General features: G+C 39.2%; 1 protein-coding gene across 3 annotated transcripts in view; it reads right to left on the reverse strand.

Annotated features, from left to right (window-relative positions):
• Positions 1-20,946, reverse strand: part of nbas (NBAS subunit of NRZ tethering complex) — a 256,830-nt gene that overhangs the window by 137,775 nt on the left and 98,109 nt on the right. For all 3 annotated transcript variants that reach the window (XM_058393499.1, XM_058393497.1, XM_058393500.1), the window contains exons 22-26: positions 16,546-16,632; positions 16,306-16,459; positions 13,351-13,536; positions 12,417-12,590; positions 4,112-4,245 (exon numbers count right to left, since the gene is read on the reverse strand). In XM_058393499.1, the coding sequence (XP_058249482.1) occupies positions 4,112-4,245; positions 12,417-12,590; positions 13,351-13,536; positions 16,306-16,459; positions 16,546-16,632 (735 nt within the window). The remainder of the gene's footprint in view (positions 1-4,111; positions 4,246-12,416; positions 12,591-13,350; positions 13,537-16,305; positions 16,460-16,545; positions 16,633-20,946) is intronic.

Consider the following 20,946-nt stretch of genomic DNA (forward strand, 5'->3'; position numbering starts at 1 on the left):
ATCACATTTTGACTCTGAATTAAATGGATGTATATATATATATATAAATATAAATATAAATAATGTAATATAATATAATATAAGTTTGGACACACCTTTTAATTCAATGTTTTTTGTTTAGGGATTTATTTTCTACATTCTAGAACAATACTGGAGATTTCAAATGGACTTAAGTAATCCATATGTAATGACAAAAAACAACAGTCAGTTGTTATTTTCAGACACGAAGGTCAGGTGTTCTGGAATAGTTCTTGCAAGAACAGTATTGTCAAGTGCATTTACAAAACCCATCAAGCACCATGATGAAACTGGCTCACATGAAGACCATCCCAGTAAAGCAAGACCAAAACTTACCTCTTACTTTGAATTAGAAGGTGTGTCCAAACTTTTGACTGGTAGTGTATATATACAGGGGTTGGACAATGAAACTGAAACGCCTGGTTTTAGACCACAATAATTCATTAGTATGGTGTAGGGCCTCCTTCTGCGGCCAATACAGCATCAATTCGTCTTGGGAATGACGGATACAAGTCCTGCACAGTGGACAGAGGGATTTTGAGCCATTCTTCTTGCAGAATAGTGGGCAGGTCACTACGTGATGCTGGTGGAGGAAAACGTTTCCTGACTCGCTCCTCCAAAACACCCCAAAGTGGCTCAATAATATTTAGATCTGGTGACTGTGCAGGCCATGGGAGATGTTCAACTTCACTTTCATGTTCATCAAACCACTCTGTCACCAGTCTTGCTCTGTGTATTGGTGCATTATCATCCTGATACACGGCACCGCCTTCAGGATACAATGTTTGAACCATTGGGTGCACATGGTCCTCCAGAATGGTTCGGTAGTCCTTGGCAGTGACGCGCCCATCTAGCACAAGTATTGGGCCTAGGGAATGCCATGATATTGCAGCGCAAACCATCACTGATCCACCCCCATGCTTCACTCTGGGCATGCAGCACTTTGGGTCTTCTCCACACCGTAACTCTCCCGGATGTGGGAAAGACAGTGAAGGTGGACTCATCAGAGAACAATACATGTTTCACATTGTCCACAGCCCAAGATTTTCGCTGCTGGCACCATTGAAACCGACGTTTGGCATTGGCACGAGTGACCAAAGGTTTGGCTATAGCAGCCCGGCCATGTACATTGACCCTGTGGAGCTCCCGACGGACAGTTTTGGTGGAAACAGGAGAGTTGAGGTGCACATTTAATTCTGCACTGAGTTGGGCAGCTGTGGTTTTATGTTTTTTGGATACAATCCGGGTTAGCACCCGGACATCCCTTTCAGACAGCTTCCTCTTGTGTCCACAGTTACTCCTGTTGGATGTGGTTCGTCCTTCTTGGTGGTATGCTGACATTACCCTGGATACCGTGGCTCTTGATACATCACAAAGACTTGCTGTCTTAGTCACAGATGCGCCAGCGAGACATGCACCAACAATTTGTCCTCTTTTGAACTCTGATATGTCACCCATAATGTTGTGTGCATTGCAATATTTTAAGCAAAACTGTGCTATTACTCTGCTAATTAAACCTTCACACTCTGCTCTTACTGGTGGAATGTGCAATCAATGAAGATTGGCCACCAGGCTGGTCAAATTTAGCCATGAAACCTCCAACACTAAATTGGCCAGTGTTTCAGTTTCATTGTCCAACCCCTGTATATACATATACACTACTCACAAAAAGTTAAGGATATTTGGATTTTGGGTGAAATTTATGGAAAATGTAAAAAGTTCATGCTACAGTGATATTATATCATGAAAGTAGGGCATTTAAGTAGAATCATGCAATGGTGATTTCCTCATCTCAAACAATTTATTGAAACAAAAGCCAACAACAGTGGTGGGTATACCACAACAAAAAATGTCAATGTCTCAATAATTTGTCATGTGCCCTTGACCATCAATTACAGCTTGACAACGACGTCTCATGCTGTTCACAAGTCGACTTATTGTCTGCTGAGGCATGGCATTCCACTCTTCTTGAAGGGCGGCCCTCAGGTCATTGAGGTTCTGGGGTGCAGGGTTACGGCCATCATTTCTGTTCAACGTGAATCGACTTTCATCAGAGAACAGCACTGAGGCCCACTGGTCCCTCATCCAGTGTAAATGCTCCCTGGCCCGACGCCTGTGCCTGGTGGTGTGGTCAGGTACCCTTGCAGGTCGTCTAGCACGCAGACCACGCTGATGTAAACAGTTTTGAATGGTCTGATGTGACACTTGGGTGCCTCTCACCTCCTTTAAATGTGCCTGGAGTTGAGTGGCATTCATCATCCGGTTCCACAGGGCACTGTTCACAATGAAGCGGTCATCAACGTGGGATGTGGCCAAAGATCGTCCACTTCTATACCTTTCTGTGACTCTTCCAGTCTCTCTGTATCTCTGTCACAACCTGCTGATGACACTCTAAGCTCAGTGGCCACTTCCCTCTGAGAACATCCTGTTTGAAGCCTCACAATGGCGAGGTACTGTTGATCAATTGTTAGGTGTCGTCTTGGTCTCATGATGTCAAAATGTGAACAGCATGATGAAGAGACTGTTTAAATACCAATTCTAATTCAACCAGAAAATTTATTGGTCGATTCATGGATCAAACACCAGCTGTGAATTTTGCCGTTAAGCACCTTGTTAGAGAACAGCAAGTTATGCAAAAAGTACTGAAACACTGAACAGTTGGACATGTGCATTCAAAAGTGTAGAGAAGGTCAAATTAAGTTCACCTGTAAAGGTTATAGTGCATTTTAGGTGCATCCTGAAATTTCACCCGAAAGCCGAATATCTTAACTTATAAGTTATATATATACATATATATATATATATATATATATATATATAGAATTCAAAAAAGAATACCAGAATTCAAAAAAGAAAAATATAAAGCAGAAAAATTACAAGAATAAAATCTTAACAGTTAGAGAAAGAAGAGCGTAAGGAACACTCTGCACATTCAAGTGGACAAAATGTGCTTTTTAAATTCCAGGATCTAAATAAATAAACTGGACACAATGTTGGACTTCGTGCAACTTTCTTTTATTTATTCAGTTTTTTTAAATGCTGCTGTTTAGGGATCGTCATGTTTTTATTACATCTAACTATCCGGCTAAGTGTTCATATAGCAAGAGAATGTTGATTAGCATTACCATGCATTTTTAATTCCAGTTAAATTGAAGAGGGCAGTGAGAATAAAGATCAAGGGGGTAATAAGGCGGGCTAATTAGGTTTGGAGATTTTGCTCTTTGAAGGAAGACAGAAGCATGCAGGGATAATCCTGAGTTCATTAGGAGGGAGCTTATACTGAGGTGTATACACACACACACACACACCTAAATCACTGAACCTGTATTCATATGGTTATGAACAGTTATAATTTCAGTTAATTAAAAATAAATAAATAAATAAATTTAAATAAATGTTTTTTTTTTTGGTAGTTCAGAGGAGTTTCAATTATTGTGTCAAATATATTTAAAAAAAAATTATTTAAAAATGAGAATGATTTTCTTAGAACAAAGTTTTTGTCTTTATTCTGAAACCATTAATATACATATTTTAATGAAAGGTGCCAATAATTTTGGAACACAGAAACTTAACACAACAGGGACAGGGTGAGTTTTTTATTTTTTTTTCCTGTCACCCATTTGTAGTGATATATGAATAAATTATTTTTATATTATTTTATAATTTAATATATTTTTTGTCTATAGTCAGACAGCTATGTATTGCTAAATTAAAAAATATATATATATATTTTTTAAAATTAAATAAATTTTTTTTTTAATTACATTAAATTAAAACGAAATAATGAATTTTGCAAGCTAACTGTCATTGTAGAGGCTAATATAGTTTTGATTTTAAATTTTTTCGAATAAATTGTGAAAATTATAGGGTAATTATTAACATTATAAGGCCATAATGTTTTATTTTTTTATTTATTTTTTTTTAATTTGTCATAGATAATAAAACAAAAACATACTAATTTCTTGTGATTTTTTCGAGAGTAGCTCCTCTGCAAATGTCTTCTTATTAATGTTACGGAAATTAAAGATTTTGCATAAGGTGGCAGCCACTAATGAGTGTGTGTGTGTGTGTGTGTGTGTGTGTGTGTACTAACCCATATCCTCTCTGAGGCAGACACTCTAGTATGTCGTAGCTGATAGCGAGCTGGTTGTCTCGTTCGCAGCTGTAGATACACTCCAATGCCACGGACATGAGCTGGTCAGGATCGCTGATGATCTTCTGCTGACACTGTAAAACCACACACACACACCCTCATAATCACAGTAATGATTATGCTCATTGCAGTTTCCACTCAAAACCAGCAGGGAAAGAAAAGTCTCACTCAACCACCTACAGACTCGAGCCTGTGATATTATACAATCCAGAAAAAAGTCATGATTCTAAAACAAGGCCACTTCCACATGTCCTCCATGATACTAACCAGTACCAGTACCAGTAAATACTTATGTGTTATTTGGGAACATAATGATTAGATGAAGGAATTGACTTGGGTATTATCAAAAAATGAGCCTATTTATAATGATTACTGTACACAGCTAGCTAGGTAATTAGTCTGATATCATTACTAGTAGTGGTGGTGCAAGTAGTAGTGGTAATAGCAGAAGCTGTAGTAGTGGTGGTAGTGGAGGTAATAGTAACAGTTGTAGTAGAGCTGGGCGATTAATCATTATTATCGAATTAATTCAAATTTATGGTTTATGTCGATGTTGAAAAAACAAAAATCGATTTTATGATTTTACTTTGGTTTGGCAGAGCGAGCTTCTGTAGTTCTGCGACGCAAAGAGCTTGTTTCTAAGAGAGGCGCAGTTTCTTCAGTCGGATTGAAGAACGCGCTGAAAGATGGGGAAGAGCCGAAAGTCTGCTGCTGTTTTCATATGAAATTTAAAGGGAACTGAAGCGATCATGAATTTGTGTAGAGTTTATGGAGAATCGCAGAATTCTTAGGGTGGCTGAATAGAAATGTTAAAAATGGCCTAGTGATGAAAACGGCGGCAGACTTCGGCTCCTCCCCATCTTTCAGCGCGAAAATCCTAGACTCGCCCCTGATTGTACACATATACACAGATGTAAAATGCTGTCTGGCACCTGTTTGATTTTATTTAGCGTGTTAGTTGCATGTTGGTTTTATTTAGCGTGTTAGTTGCGTGTTGAACTGATTTACAAAATTGTTTTTCTTCAGGGATTTTTTTTCAGGTGACAATTATTTATTTTATAAAAAACGATTTAAGTTAAGTCTGCAGTTTGCACTTTACAAATCCCTCATATTTTGTTATAATACTTTATTTTACTAGAATAATTAGAACTTGGAAAGACTGGTGAAAGTTTGCATTTTATAAATCCCCCAAAAAAGGTTTTTATGTTGTATTGATTATTGTTTTTCTAAAATAACAACAATAAAACAATAAAAAAAAACTTGTTAGCGAAAGTGAAACGAAAAATAATCGTTTTAAAATCGAAAATCGAATCTTGTTTTTAAAAAATCGGAGATTAAATTTTTTGCCCATATCGCCCAGCTCTAAGTTGTAGTTGTAATAATAGCAGAAGTAGTGATGCTAATAGTAATAGTACTAGCTGTAGTGGCAGGAGTAGAAGTGTTAGTGGTAGTTTAGTGTAGTGGTAGTAGCAATGGCAGTAGTGGTGGTGGTGATGGAAATACTAAAACAGTAGTGGTAGTGTTAGTAGTAGTAGAAGTCATAGTGGTAGTAGTGTAAGTAATAGTAATAGTAGTGGAAGTAGCTGTGGTAGTGGAAGTAGTACTGGTGGTGGTGATAGTAATAGTGGCAGCAGTTGTGGTAATAGTAGTAGTATTAGTGGTAGTGACAACAGTAGTAGTGTTAATGGTTGCAGTGGTAGTGTAAGTATTAGGTAGTTAGTAATGGTAGTAGTGGAAGTAATGATGGTTAAAGATACAATACTAGTGATGGTAGTAGTAGAAGTAGTAGTAGTGGTGGCATTAGTGGTAATACTAGAAGTAGTAGTGGAAGTGGCAGAAATAGTGGTAAGAGTGGTGGTAATACTAGTAGTAGTTGCTGAAGTGGTGATAATAGAAGTAGAAATAGTGGTAGTAGTGTAAGTAGTGATGGTAAAAGTAAAAGTAGTACTAGTAATGAAAGTAGTTGTGATAACAGAAGTAATACTAGTAGTAGTAGTAGTAGTAGTAGTAGTAGTGGTAGTGTTAGTAGTAGTAGTGGTGATACCAAAAGTAGTAGTGGTAATGCGAGTAGTAACCCTGGTTTGATGATGAGATGAAGGAATTTGCGTAGTTTTTAAACAAATGTGCCTATTTATAATCATTACTGTTCACAGCTAGTTAGTTGATTAGTTGGATATAATCATTAGTAGTAGTGGTGGTAATAGTAGTAGTACTAGTGGCAGTAGAGATAGTGTTAGTGCTGGTAGTAGTGGAAGTGTTAGTAGCAGTGGCAGTAGTGTTGGTAGAGGTAGTAGTGGTAGTAGCGGTGGCAATAGTAGAAGTAATGGTAATAGTGGAAGTAGTGATGGTAATAGAAGTAGTAGTGGTAGTGTTAGTGAGAGTAGAGTTAATAGTAGTGGTAACCCAAGTAGTGATGGTAACAGTAGAAGTAGAGGTGATAATAGGAGCAGTAGTAGTAGTTGTAGCAGTAACAGTAGTAGTTGTAGCAGTAACAGTAGCAGTTGTAGCAGTAGTAACAGTAGTAGTTGTAGCAGTAACAGTAGCAGTTGTAGCAGTTGTAGCAGTAGTAGTTGTAGCAGTAGTAACAGTAGTAACAGTAGTAGTTGTAACAGTAGTAACAGTAGTAGTTGTAGCAGTAGTAACAGTAGTAGTTGTAGCAGTAGTAACAGTAGTAGTAGTAGTTGTAGCAGTAGTAACAGTAGTAGTTGTAGCAGTAACAGTAGTAGTTGTAGCAGTAACAGTAGCAGTTGTAGCAGTAGTAGTTGTAGCAGTAGTAACAGTAGTAGTTGTAGCAGTAACAGTAGTAGTTGTAGCAGTAACAGTAGCAGTTGTAGCAGTTGTAGCAGTAGTAGTTGTAGCAGTAGTAACAGTAGTAGTTGTAGCAGTAGTAACAGTAGTAGTTGTAGCAGTAACAGTAGTAGTTGTAGCAGTAACAGTAGCAGTTGTAGCAGTTGTAGCAGTAGTAGTTGTAGCAGTAGTAACAGTAGTAGTTGTAGCAGTAGTAACAGTAGTAGTAGTAGTAGTTGTAGCAGTAGTAACAGTAGTAGTTGTAGCAGTAGTAACAGTAGTAGTTGTAGCAGTAGTAACACTAGTAGTTGTAGCAGTAGTAACACTAGTAGTTGTAGCAGTAGTAACAGTAGTAGTAGTTGTAGCAGTAGTAACAGTAGTAGTTGTAGCAGTAGTAACAGTAGTAGTAGTAGTAGTAGTAACAGTAGTAGTAGTAGTAGTAGTAGTTGTAGCAGTAGTAACACTAGTAGTTGTAGCAGTAGTAACACTAGTAGTTGTAGCAGTAGTAACACTAGTAGTTGTAGCAGTAGTAACACTAGTAGATGTAGCAGTAGTAACAGTAGTAGTTGTAGCAGTAGTAACAGTAGTAGTAACAGTAGTAGTTGTAGCAGTAGTAACAGTAGTAGTTGTAGCAGTAGTAACAATAGTAACAGTAGTAGTTGTAGCAGTAGTAACAGTAGTAGTTGTAGCAGTAGTAACAGTAGTAGTAACAGTAGTAGTTGTAGCAGTAGTAACAGTAGTAGTTGTAGCAGTAGTAACAGTAGTAGTTGTAGCAGTAGTAACAGTAGTAGCTGTAGCAGTAGTAACAGTAGTAGCTGTAGTTGTAGCAGTAGTAACAGTAGTAGTTGTAGCAGTAGTAACAGTAGTAGTTGTAGCAGTAGTAACAGTAGTAGTAGTAGTTGTAGCAGTAGTAACAGTAGTAGTTGTAGCAGTAGTAACACTAGTAGTTGTAGCAGTAGTAACACTAGTAGTTGTAGCAGTAGTAACAGTAGTAGTTGTAGCAGTAGTAACAGTCGTAGTAGTAGTAGTTGTAGCAGTAGTAACACTAGTAGTAGTAGTAGTAGTTGTAGCAGTAGTAACACTAGTAGTTGTAGCAGTAGTAACAGTAGTAGTTGTAGCAGTAGTAACAGTAGTAGTTGTAGCAGTAGTAACAGTAGTAGTTGTAGCAGTAGTAGTAGTTGTAGCAGTAGTAACAGTAGTAGTAGTAGTAGTAGTAGTAGTAGTTGTAGTTGTAGCAGTAGTAACACTAGTAGTTGTAGCAGTAGTAACAGTAGTAGTTGTAGCAGTAGTAACAGTAGTAGTTGTAGCAGTAGTAACAGTAGTAGTTGTAGCAGTAGTAACAGTAGTAGTTGTAGCAGTAGTAACAGTAGTAGCTGTAGCAGTAGTAACAGTAGTAGTTGTAGTTGTAGCAGTAGTAACAGTAGTAGTTGTAGCAGTAGTAACAGTAGTAGTTGTAGCAGTAGTAACAGTAGTAGTAGTAGTAGTTGTAGCAGTAGTAACACTAGTAGTTGTAGCAGTAGTAACAGTAGTAGTTGTAGCAGTAGTAACAGTCGTAGTTGTAGTAGTTGTAGCAGTAGTAACACTAGTAGTAGTAGTAGTAGTTGTAGCAGTAGTAACACTAGTAGTTGTAGCAGTAGTAACAGTAGTAGTTGTAGCAGTAGTAACAGTAGTAGTTGTAGCAGTAGTAACAGTAGTAGTTGTAGCAGTAGTAGTAGTTGTAGTTGTAGCAGTAGTAACACTAGTAGTTGTAGCAGTAGTAACAGTAGTAGTAGTAGTAGTAGTAGTAGTTGTAGTTGTAGCAGTAGTAACACTAGTAGTTGTAGCAGTAGTAACAGTAGTAGTTGTAGCAGTAGTAGTAGTTGTAGCAGTAGTAACAGTAGTAGTTGTAGCAGTAGTAACAGTAGTAGTTGTAGCAGTAGTAACAGTAGTAGTAGTAGTAGTTGTAGTTGTAGCAGTAGTAACAGTAGTAGTTGTAGCAGTAGTAACAGTAGTAGTTGTAGCAGTAGTAACAGTAGTAGTTGTAGCAGTAGTAACACTAGTAGTTGTAGCAGTAGTAACACTAGTAGTTGTAGCAGTAGTAACAGTAGTAGTAGTAGTAGTTGTAGTTGTAGCAGTAGTAACAGTAGTAGTTGTAGCAGTAGTAACAGTAGTAGTTGTAGCAGTAGTAACAGTAGTAGTTGTAGCAGTAGTAACAGTAGTAGTTGTAGCAGTAGTAACACTAGTAGTTGTAGCAGTAGTAACAGTAGTAGTTGTAGCAGTAGTAACACTAGTAGTTGTAGCAGTAGTAACAGTAGTAGTTGTAGCAGTAGTAACAGTAGTAGTTGTAGCAGTAGTAACACTAGTAGTTGTAGCAGTAGTAACAGTAGTAGTTGTAGCAGTAGTAACAGTAGTAGTTGTAGCAGTAGTAACACTAGTAGTTGTAGCAGTAGTAACAGTAGTAGTTGTAGCAGTAGTAACAGTAGTAGTTGTAGCAGTAGTAACACTAGTAGTTGTAGCAGTAGTAACAGTAGTAGTTGTAGCAGTAGTAACAGTAGTAGTTGTAGCAGTAGTAACAGTAGTAGTTGTAGCAGTAGTAACAGTAGTAGTAGTAGTAGTTGTAGTAGTAGTAACACTAGTAGTTGTAGCAGTAGTAACAGTAGTAGTAGTAGTAGTTGTAGTTGTAGCAGTAGTAACACTAGTAGTTGTAGCAGTAGTAACAGTAGTAGTTGTAGCAGTAGTAACAGTAGTAGTTGTAGCAGTAGTAACAGTAGTAGTTGTAGCAGTAGTAACAGTAGTAGTTGTAGTAGTAGTAACAGTAGTAGTTGTAGCAGTAGTAACAGTAGTAGTAGTAGTAGTTGTAATTGTAGCAGTAGTAACAGTAGTAGTTGTAGCAGTAGTAACAGTAGTAGTTGTAGTAGTAGTAACAGTAGTAGTTGTAGCAGTAGTAACAGTAGTAGTTGTAGCAGTAGTAACAGTAGTAGTAGTAGTAGTTGTAGTTGTAGCAGTAGTAACAGTAGTAGTTGTAGCAGTAGTAACAGTAGTAGTTGTAGCAGTAGTAACAGTAGTAGTTGTAGCAGTAGTAACAGTAGTAGTTGTAGCAGTAGTAACAGTAGTAGTTGTAGCAGTAGTAACACTAGTAGTTGTAGCAGTAGTAACACTAGTAGTTGTAGCAGTAGTAACAGTAGTAGTTGTAGCAGTAGTAACAGTAGTAGTTGTAGCAGTAGTAACAGTAGTAGTTGTAGCAGTAGTAACAGTAGTAGTTGTAGCAGTAGTAACAGTAGTAGTTGTAGCAGTAGTAACAGTAATAGTAGTAGTAGTTGTAGTTGTAGCAGTAGTAACACTAGTAGTTGTAGCAGTAGTAACACTAGTAGTTGTAGCAGTAGTAACACTAGTAGTTGTAGCAGTAGTAACAGTAGTAGTTGTAGCAGTAGTAACAGTAGTAGTTGTAGCAGTAGTAACAGTAGTAGTTGTAGCAGTAGTAACAGTAGTAGTAGTAGTTGTAGCAGTAGTAACAGTAGTAGTAGTAGTTGTAGCAGTAGTAACAGTAGTAGTTGTAGCAGTAGTAACAGTAGTAGTTGTAGCAGTAGTAACAGTAGTAGTTGTAGCAGTAGTAACAGTAGTAGTTGTAGCAGTAGTAACAGTAGTAGTAGTAGTTGTAGCAGTAGTAACAGTAGTAGTTGTAGCAGTAGTAACAGTAGTAGTTGTAGCAGTAGTAACAGTAGTAGTAGTAGTTGTAGCAGTAGTAACAGTAGTAGTTGTAGCAGTAGTAACAGTAGTAGTTGTAGCAGTAGTAACAGTAGTAGTTGTAGCAGTAGTAACAGTAGTAGTTGTAGCAGTAGTAACAGTAGTAGTTGTAGCAGTAGTAACAGTAGTAGTTGTAGCAGTAGTAACAGTAGTAGTTGTAGCAGTAGTAACAGTAGTAGTAGTAGTTGTAGCAGTAGTAACAGTAGTAGTTGTAGCAGTAGTAACAGTAGTAGTTGTAGCAGTAGTAACAGTAGTAGTTGTAGCAGTAGTAACAGTAGTAGTAGTAGTTGTAGCAGTAGTAACAGTAGTAGTTGTAGCAGTAGTAACAGTAGTAGTTGTAGCAGTAGTAACAGTAGTAGTTGTAGCAGTAGTAACAGTAGTAGTTGTAGCAGTAGTAACAGTAGTAGTAGTAGTTGTAGCAGTAGTAACAGTAGTAGTTGTAGCAGTAGTAACAGTAGTAGTTGTAGCAGTAGTAACAGTAGTAGTTGTAGCAGTAGTAACAGTAGTAGTAGTAGTTGTAGCAGTAGTAACAGTAGTAGTTGTAGCAGTAGTAACAGTAGTAGTTGTAGCAGTAGTAACAGTAGTAGTTGTAGCAGTAGTAACAGTAGTAGTTGTAGCAGTAGTAACAGTAGTAGTTGTAGCAGTAGTAACAGTAGTAGTAGTAGTTGTAGCAGTAGTAACAGTAGTAGTTGTAGCAGTAGTAACAGTAGTAGTTGTAGCAGTAGTAACAGTAGTAGTTGTAGCAGTAGTAACAGTAGTAGTTGTAGCAGTAGTAACAGTAGTAGTAGTAGTTGTAGCAGTAGTAACAGTAGTAGTTGTAGCAGTAGTAACAGTAGTAGTTGTAGCAGTAGTAACAGTAGTAGTTGTAGCAGTAGTAACAATAGTTTAAAAGAGTGTGTGTGCGCTTTTCTGCTATTGTGTGTGTGTGTGTGTGTGCTGTTCTAGTGCGTGACCTCGTGAACCACTATGAGGATGTATTCACTGAAACATACTTCAAAGCACTTCTGTAAGCCGCTCTGGATAAAAGTAGCAGTGGAAGCAGCAGTAGGAGGAGTGTAGAGTACAGCAGAGTGCAGGGCTTATAGATTCACTGTGGTCATCTGATATTTAAGTGACCAAGGCAAAATTCTCTCAAAAATCTCATTACTGAGACCCATGTCTTTTATTTTATTTTATTATTGATTTTTTTGTTTTATTTTATGTTATTTTATAATAAGTTATGTTACGTTACTTTATTTTATCTCATATTTTCTTTTGTTATTTGATTCCTATTTTATTTCACTGCACATCTACTGCATAATGGCTGTAGAAATCCTGAGTGCAGTGTGTGTGAGGAAACGTAAATCCTTAAAATAAATCTGCTTTGAAATGTCACGTCATTTCTGACAGGGTAGAGACGCTCATGTACCAGGCTTTCACAGGGTGCTATTAGACTCATTATTCTGCCTTGTTGAACAATAAAGATAGATGTGCTCACGCACGAACACACACAAACACACACACACACACTTTAAATGCTTTCCTACTTTTCTCTGAGAAAAACTGGTGACAGTCAGTGAGGGTGAATGAGCCTTAACTTTATTACTGTTGTAGGAGTGAGACTCTGCATGAGTGTATGTGTGTGTGTGTGTGTGTTTTGAGTATGCGTGAGTGTATAGGAATGTGTCTCCTTGAATGTGTGTGTGTGTGTGTGTGTGTGTGTGTGGGAAAGAGAGAGAGAATAAGAGACACTAACGCCTGGTTTGGAATGCTGGAATATTTTAAGTGGGAGCGTCAGATCCTCCTTAGCGAGGGACACCAGGTATTCTCGGAGGAGTCCTGCAGCCGATCCCCCCTTCCGACTCTCACAGCGATGGAGGAACGGAACCATCCACTGGATCACGTTCTTCACGTAGCACTCCTCACGTGACTGAGAGGGAACACAAAGAGACAGACACAGAGAGCGAGAGTAATAATGAGGAACAGAAGCCATGATACTAACAGTCTGTGGAAGCAGCCTTCTAGACATCTTTACATGCACATGAACTTTAATATGGAGTTGTCCTGCCCTTTGCAGCTATAAGAGCTTCAACTTTCCACAAGGTTTAGGAGTGTGTTTATGGGAATTTCTGACCATTTCTCTAGATGCGCATTTGTGAGGTCAGGCACTGATTTTGCATGAGAAGACCTGGTCCACAGCCTCCACTCTAATTCATCATCCGTGTCTTTATGGACCTTGCTTTGTGCACTGGTGTGCAGTCATGTTGGAACAGGAAGGGGTCATCCCCAAACTGTTCCCACAAAGAGCATGAAATTGTCCAAAATGTCTTGGTATGAAGCTGAAGCATTAAGAGTTCCTTTCACTGGAACTAAGGGGCCGAGCACAACCCCTGAAAAACAACACCTGAATTCAATGATTTGGAGGGGTGTCCCAAAATAATTTGGTAATATAGTGTATGACACTGGGGTTGAGGAACTGACTAATGTTAATTATATATTATTAAATACATACCTATTTTTTTATTCTATCTAATTAAAATGTTTTGGCAATAATAGAAAGCTACACTGAATTGCGACAAAAAAAACAAGATGAAGACATTAAAAGAACAGTGTGTGTGTGTGTGTGTGTGTAAAGAAAGATGAAATAGGCCTGGACTGATAGAGACAGACAGAAAAGAGCATCTGCATACATTTTGCATGAGTAGGCGGAGCTTGTCGATGTCGCTGATCTGCCGCAGCTCCCTCAGACTGAGGCTCAGGTCGCAAGACGTCTCGTACACTAGCGTCTCCATGGTAACCAGGTCGTCACCCAGCTGCTCCAGCCCGGGGATTTCCCGCTCTTTTCCCAGACGCACCAGAGAAAGTGCACAGTCCACCTACACACACACACACACACACACACAGGTTAAATATACTGAAACTCCACAGCCAATCAGGAGCAGGCTACTAGATGACTGACCAATCAGATGCCGCTTGACAACAAAGTGAGCCAATCAGAAAGAGAATAATTTCAGAAGCCACATAGCAACATGTGAAAAACAGTAATGGATGAAAAGGCTTTGATTTAAACACACGCAGCAACATAAAGTCCAAAGACCTTACATCCTGACCTGCCAATAATCATCCTTCTACCTGTTGTCAGACATCGCTGGTGGCCAATCGATACGAGATCTATGAGGTCTGGTCAGGAGAGAAATGCTAGCGATTGGTCTCTGTGGCTCATACAAATCAAAAAGACTCACAAATTCATCACCTCCTCCTACAGACATTAACAACAAAATACACCGATCAATACGACCCTTCAGGACGAAACGCTGAGTATGCGGAGGGTTACAGGAGTAGCAAACACATGTCTTACTAGCCCTGTAGACAACACAAACCGCAACGGACCGCCAATTACACACACAAATACACACCTTGATAATTAGACTCGAGACAAATAGAAAATATCGATCTGCGCTTCCATGTACGCTGTCTGCTCTGAGGCTTTCAGCAGGAAACCAGCTCGCCGAGACCAACAAGCCTTACATTGTTTAATTACAGCTAATCGCCATCTCTTCCTCTTCTCTCAATCTGCACCTTTAACCAACATCTCACATTCCATCATGGAAGGAAGGACAATTATAGAGTTGACTCAGTAAAGAACAGTATGAGATTTCATTATTTTGCAGTTAAGTAAGTATTGTTTTTCTGTAATTTAATACACTTTGTTTATTAATTTCATCGACTTTTTATTTATTAATATGTTATTAATACATGATACTAGTGGCTGAAAAGAGTTGCAGGATGACCGGAAAGCAGCGAAACGATACACCATCTCTACACCATCCCTCTCTGCTCCTACGCCTCACACAAAGGCAGAGACACAGATCCAGACAATTCAGAACTCAAAACAAAAACAGAGATCTAAATAATCCGAAATAATTCGGCTTTAATGAGAGGTCGAAGGAAAGATGAACGGAGCGATGAAGCAGGAGATATTAGAGGATTTGAGCTCATTAGCTGAATTAAAAGCCTAAATCTGGAGAAGAGAAGAGAAGAGAAGAGAAGAGAAGAGAAGAGAAGAGAAGAGAAGAGAAGAGAAGAGAAGGAACAGGGACAGGGACAGGGACAGGGAAAGGGAAAGAAGAAGAGGAGGAGGAGGAGGAGGAAAAGAAGAATGAGAAAGTGAAGAGAAAGAAAGAAAAACAGAGGGAGTGAGAAGAGGTGGAGTAGAAAAAGACGAAAAAGAGAAGAGAAGAGACGAAAAAGAGAAGAGAAGAGAAGAGACAGGGAAAGAAGAAGAGGAAGAGGAGAAAGAGAAAGTGAAGAGAAAGAAAGAAAAAGCGACGAAGGGAGAGAGGAGAGGTAGAGTAGAGTAGAGTAGAGTAGAGTAGAAGAGAAGAGAAGAGAAGAGAAGAGAAGAGAAGAGAAGAGAAGAGAAGAGAAGAGAAGGGGAAAGAGGAGGAGGAAGGGGAAGAGGAAAAAAAGAATGAGAAAGTGAAGAGAAAGAAAGAAAAAGAGACGAAAGAAAGAGAAGAGAAGAGACAAAAAAAGAGAAGAGAAGAATAAATATATATATACCAAAATGTCTTTATTTCATCACATTTCAGTCTCTCTCTTTTCCTGATAGATAGATGGAATATTACTCTATAAAATAAAGCTTAATGACACAAAAACAGTGAAAAAACACAAAAGAAATAAAAAACTGATATGGTACACAGCTTTACAGCTTTAGTAAAACAGTGAAGCGTTTAAGCTCTAATTCACTGGAACTCGATATAAACAGCACAAAATAACAGACGAGATAAATGTCAGTGGTTTAAAGTGCTTATCTGGTTTATAAAAGAATTGCTATTTGGTGTTTTAAAAAAAATTACCAAAGCATGAACTATGAATTACTGGGGGAAAAAATAAAGTAATAAAAAGAAAATGTAAAAACTTCTGCTCTCTCTCTCTTTTTTTAATTCAGTGCAAACCTTATTTAAAGAGAGTAGAGAAGTGTAAAAAATTAAGCGAGGTCTATTCTAACTAGCTCAGACTTCATTAGCATCAGTTCTCCCAGCAGCAGACTAGACGGGAGTGGGAGCTCCGATAAGCTCCTTCACTTCACTTCAACACTTCAGAGCTATGGTTTTTTAACGCGAGCCCCATTTGCACAATGATTTCTAGAAATCGACGTGAAAACAGAAAGTCCTCAATATTGTATTACCTCCTGGAGCCTTCTTTTAACTTCCACTTAAGCCAAGAGAACGGCGTATGAAGAGATTTTGGTGTTTGGGTGCAAGCCAAATCAACCTTCAACCGGATTAATGATCATCTCAGGGGTTAAATTCAGTTGCTATTATATCCTGGTGCGGAGAAAAAGATCCAAAAAAGGATAAGAATATGGGACAGTTTTGATTTTCTGGGGACATGTTGCTGGTCTCCACAGAGACAACTGCCTTTTTTTGGAGTGATTATGAAGGAGAGGAGAGGAGAGGAGAGGAGAGGAGAGAGATTTTGGTGTTTGGGTGTAAGTCAAGACAACCGTGAACCATAATAATAAGTTTTTATATATATGTGTGTGTGTGTGTGTGTCTGATAGGAACCAGATATCAGCTACTGGTAAGGTACCAGTCGCTGATTAGTATGACAGCATGGTGACGATGTGTGTGTGTGTGTACCTGGTGTGAGTTGTGCTCGATCTCTTGGACTCTGCTCAAGTACCAGTCCGTAAGGAGTGTGATGGATGGACTCGGGGTACAAAATCGCTCCAGCTCTGGCTGCTCTTCATACAGGAAATGAGGATCATCCACCATGCATGGCTCAATCGCTGCCCTGTGCACACACACACCCCTATTATTGTTTTCCAAATTTAACTTTACATTTTCCATTAAAATCATCAAGTCTTGCCAAACCCCCACCTGCACTGCAGATCCTCACACCAGTCCAGATCTCGGTGCCTCTGCTCGTCCCAAGGAATAAACACCAGGCTGGACATCTCATCCTTACTGCAAAGTGAGAAAAACAAGGAATCAGAAGCTCATTTTCCAAACAAGCTTGGCTAAAACGACTTCCCAAAAGAGCCGAAGTGCTGCTCAGCGAGCCAAATGCTTGTGACAACTTGCACCGTTTTGCTTTTTTAACAGCACGTTGCCTTGCTGGCGGCATGGAACAGCCAAACAACAGCCTGCCAAGTGCGCTTGCTCCCAACTGACGAACGTGTCAGAAACGCCACCAGCAGCTGCTGATGCGATTATTAGACACAAGAAGACTTTCCAAATGCTTGCTGCTTCAGTTTATCTCTCTTTTCTTTTCAAATTTTCTCCCAATTTTGTCGCAGGCACTTCCCACTGATAGGTGGGTCTCATGAAAGCTTGCAATCTGGGATGGTGAAGGCAAATGCATGCGTCCTCCAAAAACAAACGCTGTGCATCTCTTCAAGCTGCTGCTCGGGTAATGTCACCAAGAGGAAGAGCTGTATCAGATCCCTGCGTCAGACCACTGATCCAGAGGCTGATTCAGACTGTTTTTGGGGAAGCTATTGATTGCATTAGTGTACTGTACCATGGACCGGTTTGATACCGGACCATTTTATTGTGTCCCGGGGGCATGGGGGTCACATGGGTGACATTTGTTTTCGGCTCATTTTAGCGTGGGAGTGCAGACGGTTGGAGGTGACAATTTTTCGAAATAAAATACATATAATTTTAAGCTATATACACTACTCACAAAAAGTTAAGGATATTGGGCTTTCGGGTGAAATTTCAGGATGCACCTAAAATGCACTATAACCTTTACAGCTGAACTTAATTTGACCTTCTCTACACTTTTGAATGCACATGTCCAACTGTTCAGTGTTTCAGTACTTTTTGCATAACTTGCTGTTCTCTAACAAGGTGCTTAACGGCAAAATTCACAACTGGTGTTTGATCCATGAATCGACCAATAAATTTTCTGGTTGAATTAGAATTGGTATTTAAACAGTCTCTTCATCATGCTGTTCACATTTTAACATCATGAGACCAAGACCACACCTAACAATTGATCAACAGTACCTCGCCATTGTGAGGCTTCAAACAGGATGTTCTCAGAGGGAAGTGGCCACTGAGCTTAGAGTGTCACAGAGTGTCATCAGCAGGTTGTTTCAAGCTGTCGTTGTCAAGCTGTTGTCGTTGTCAAGCTGTAATTGGTGGTCAAGGGCACATGACAAATTATTGAGACATTGACATTTTTTGTTGTGGTATACCCACCACTGTTGTTGGCTTTTGTTTCAATAAATTGTTTGAGATGAGGAAATCACCATTGCATGCTTCTACTTAAATGCCCTACTTTCATGATATAATATCACTGTAGCATGAACTTTTTACATTTTCCATAAATTTCACCCAAAATCCAAATATCCTTAACTTTTTGTGAGTAGTGTATATAAAATTATAAGTTAATTGTGTCTTTGCGGGCCCGGTACTGGTCAGTGGCCCAGTGGCTGGGGACCCCTGTGCTACAGTGCTAATAAATTTGTGGCGCTCTTCTTTATGGGGCTAATTGCTTGGATTTTATAACAAATTTACAAAGAATTAAGACCTCAGTCCAATTAAACTTGAACTCACACCCGTGTCCGGCACGTAGATAGAATTCAGTTTGATCTGTGTAGTGTATTTAACAATGGACACAGTGTCATAAGTCAGCTTGGCAGTGTGGACACCTGACCATCACGTATGAGCTTATTGATCATCCCATTCCACAGATGGTCCTTTGCTGTTATAATAACCTCCTTCTAACACTAAAGGTTAAAACATGGCTTGTGGGAATTCATTCAGCTACAAGAGCATTAGTGAGATCATTCACCTTTCTAGCATTAGGCATTTATTCAGAGTGACTTACAATTTATCTCATTTTTTTTATACAAATGAGCAATCAAGGGTTAAGGGCCTTATTCAGGGGCCCAGCAGTGGCCGCTTGGTAGACCTGGGATTTGAACTCACAACCTTCTGGTCAGTAGTCCAACACTTTAAACACTAAGCTACCACATTCCTACCAGATCAGACTCATCATGATGGGATGTTGAGGAGCATTAGTGAGATCAGACACTGATGTTGAGGAGCATTAGTGAGATCAGACTCTGATGTTGAGGAGCATTAGTGAGATCAGACTCTGATGTTGAGGAGCATTTGGATGTTGGGATGTTGAGGACCATTAGTGAGATCAGACTCTGATGTTGAGGAGCATTAGTGAGATCAGACTCTGATGTTGGGATGTTGAGGAGGAGACTCCAGTTTCAGGTCATCCCAAAGGTATTCAGTGGGGTTGAGTCAGAACGGGCTCTGTGCAGGACACTCCAGAACTTCACCTTTCTCCAACCTTCATGGAGCTGCATTGTGCACAGGGGCATTGTCATGCTGGAGCAGGGTTTTTAATTCCACTGAAGGAAAAATGTTAAGTTACATTGTACAGAGACATTCTATACTATAGTGTGCTTCCAACCTTGTGGAGAAGAACCACAGTAGGTGTCGGTGTGATGGGTTTATGGATGGGTTTCAACCTGGCAACCATTACAAAGATTTGAGAGATCACTGGTGATCTCTGTGGGTGTGGGGGAAAAAAGCGATGGTCAGATAAATCATCACTAAACTTGACACGGTTCTGTTATGCTGAATGGAGCATTTAGCTGACATGGCCTGGCCTCAATTGTCCGTTTACCCTGAAGAGTCAGTGCAAATCAATACAAAGTACATTTATTTATTTATTTATTTATTTATTTATTTATTTATTTATTTATTTATTTATTAAATACATTTCTATCCTGTTGGGAGTCCTGGACTGACTCCAGCATAAAGGTTTGATGAGTATATTGATGAGTGTAAATTATACTCTATGGCTTTCACACAGTCAGATCTTGAGTAAACTCAACACTTATGGGATTTTAGAGCGGCATTTTAGACAGCGCAGTCCAAGATTCTGGCTTCATGGCTCTAGTAGAGGTCTCTAGAAGCTTGATAGATGCATGATTACCAGACCAATTCAACAACTTTCCATTTTAGCCTAATTTTCCAGTTTCTAAAGACTACATCTGATATCCTCATGTTTCATTCATGCATTTTCTTAAATCGAGTTCCCTGTATTTGTACAGCGTGTATGAACAAATTCTAAGGAGTTCGATTCATTTTAATGGAAGTTAACAAAAAATCTGAACAAGGAAAACTTCTAGCCTCACCCTAATCTTAACGATTTGAAGCACGAGCAAGAAATTATGATGTAATAGCAAAGACAAAACCCTCCCTGAAACTGCCTGAAAATGACACTGTGCTCAACAGAAAGCTGTCGAAGTTCCTGAGTAAAATTGGCAAAAGCCTTATTCTGCAGTCTCTAAAGAACAGCTATTTGGCCTATTCATTATAACCCCAGCTTAAAAAACTACTCTGGGTGCGATTTGACGAGAAATTTCTCCCTTTTTTTATTTCATAAATGGAACAAAATAGCCGCAATGACAGGAACTTACCGACTGGAACAAATGATTCCTTCCTGCTATTGTAACACCGAAGTACAGAAAGTAATACAGATGATGCCACATTCAATACACTAATGGTGTTATATTTCTCTATATCATTCACACGCCTCTGCTCTGAGCTCAGCGTAACTAACCGAGCGCAGTTGTAGGTCCAGATCCCGAGGACAAAATTCAATAATGAATCGGAGTCTTTCGAAGGCACGGATCTCCATTTACCTTCATAATTACGCTGTAATGAAGAATTGGAATAAAAAGTCTTCGGGACCGAAGAAAAAGGCATTATTTCTATTCTGCTCAGAAAGACAGTGATCATTGATTCACAGACTTAATTACAAGAAAATAATCTCTTTCCTCTTTTCGAAGGAAAGTCATTTACATACATACAGGCACACGCAATGGATACAGCTGAGTTATTCTGCTCATGTTCTCATCTACAACATCTACAACAGCATGGCCTGGGCTGGAGACAGAAATGACTACAGGCTGAATTCATCTGTGTTTCCACCGATCTGCCTAGCTACCAAAGAGTCTGTCCATCTGAGTGCTGTCTGTCTATCTCATCTAGCTGTCTCTCACTGTCTGCGTATTTCTGTCTCACTACTTCTGCAGATGTCCATCTCACTACTTCTGTCTCTGCTGCTTGTGTAGATTTCCTTCTCACTGCTTTTGTAGACATCCGTCTGTCTCACTGTTTTCTAGATGTCCATCTCAATGCTCCAGTAGGCATCCGTCTCACTGCTACTGTAGACATCTGTCTCATTGCTTCACTGCTTCTCATCCGTCTCATCTCATCCATCTGTCTTGCCGCTTTTGTAGA

Source organism: Hemibagrus wyckioides, linkage group LG06 (genome assembly GCF_019097595.1).
Source record: "Hemibagrus wyckioides isolate EC202008001 linkage group LG06, SWU_Hwy_1.0, whole genome shotgun sequence".
In the NCBI taxonomy this organism is placed as follows: Eukaryota; Metazoa; Chordata; class Actinopteri; order Siluriformes; family Bagridae; genus Hemibagrus; species Hemibagrus wyckioides.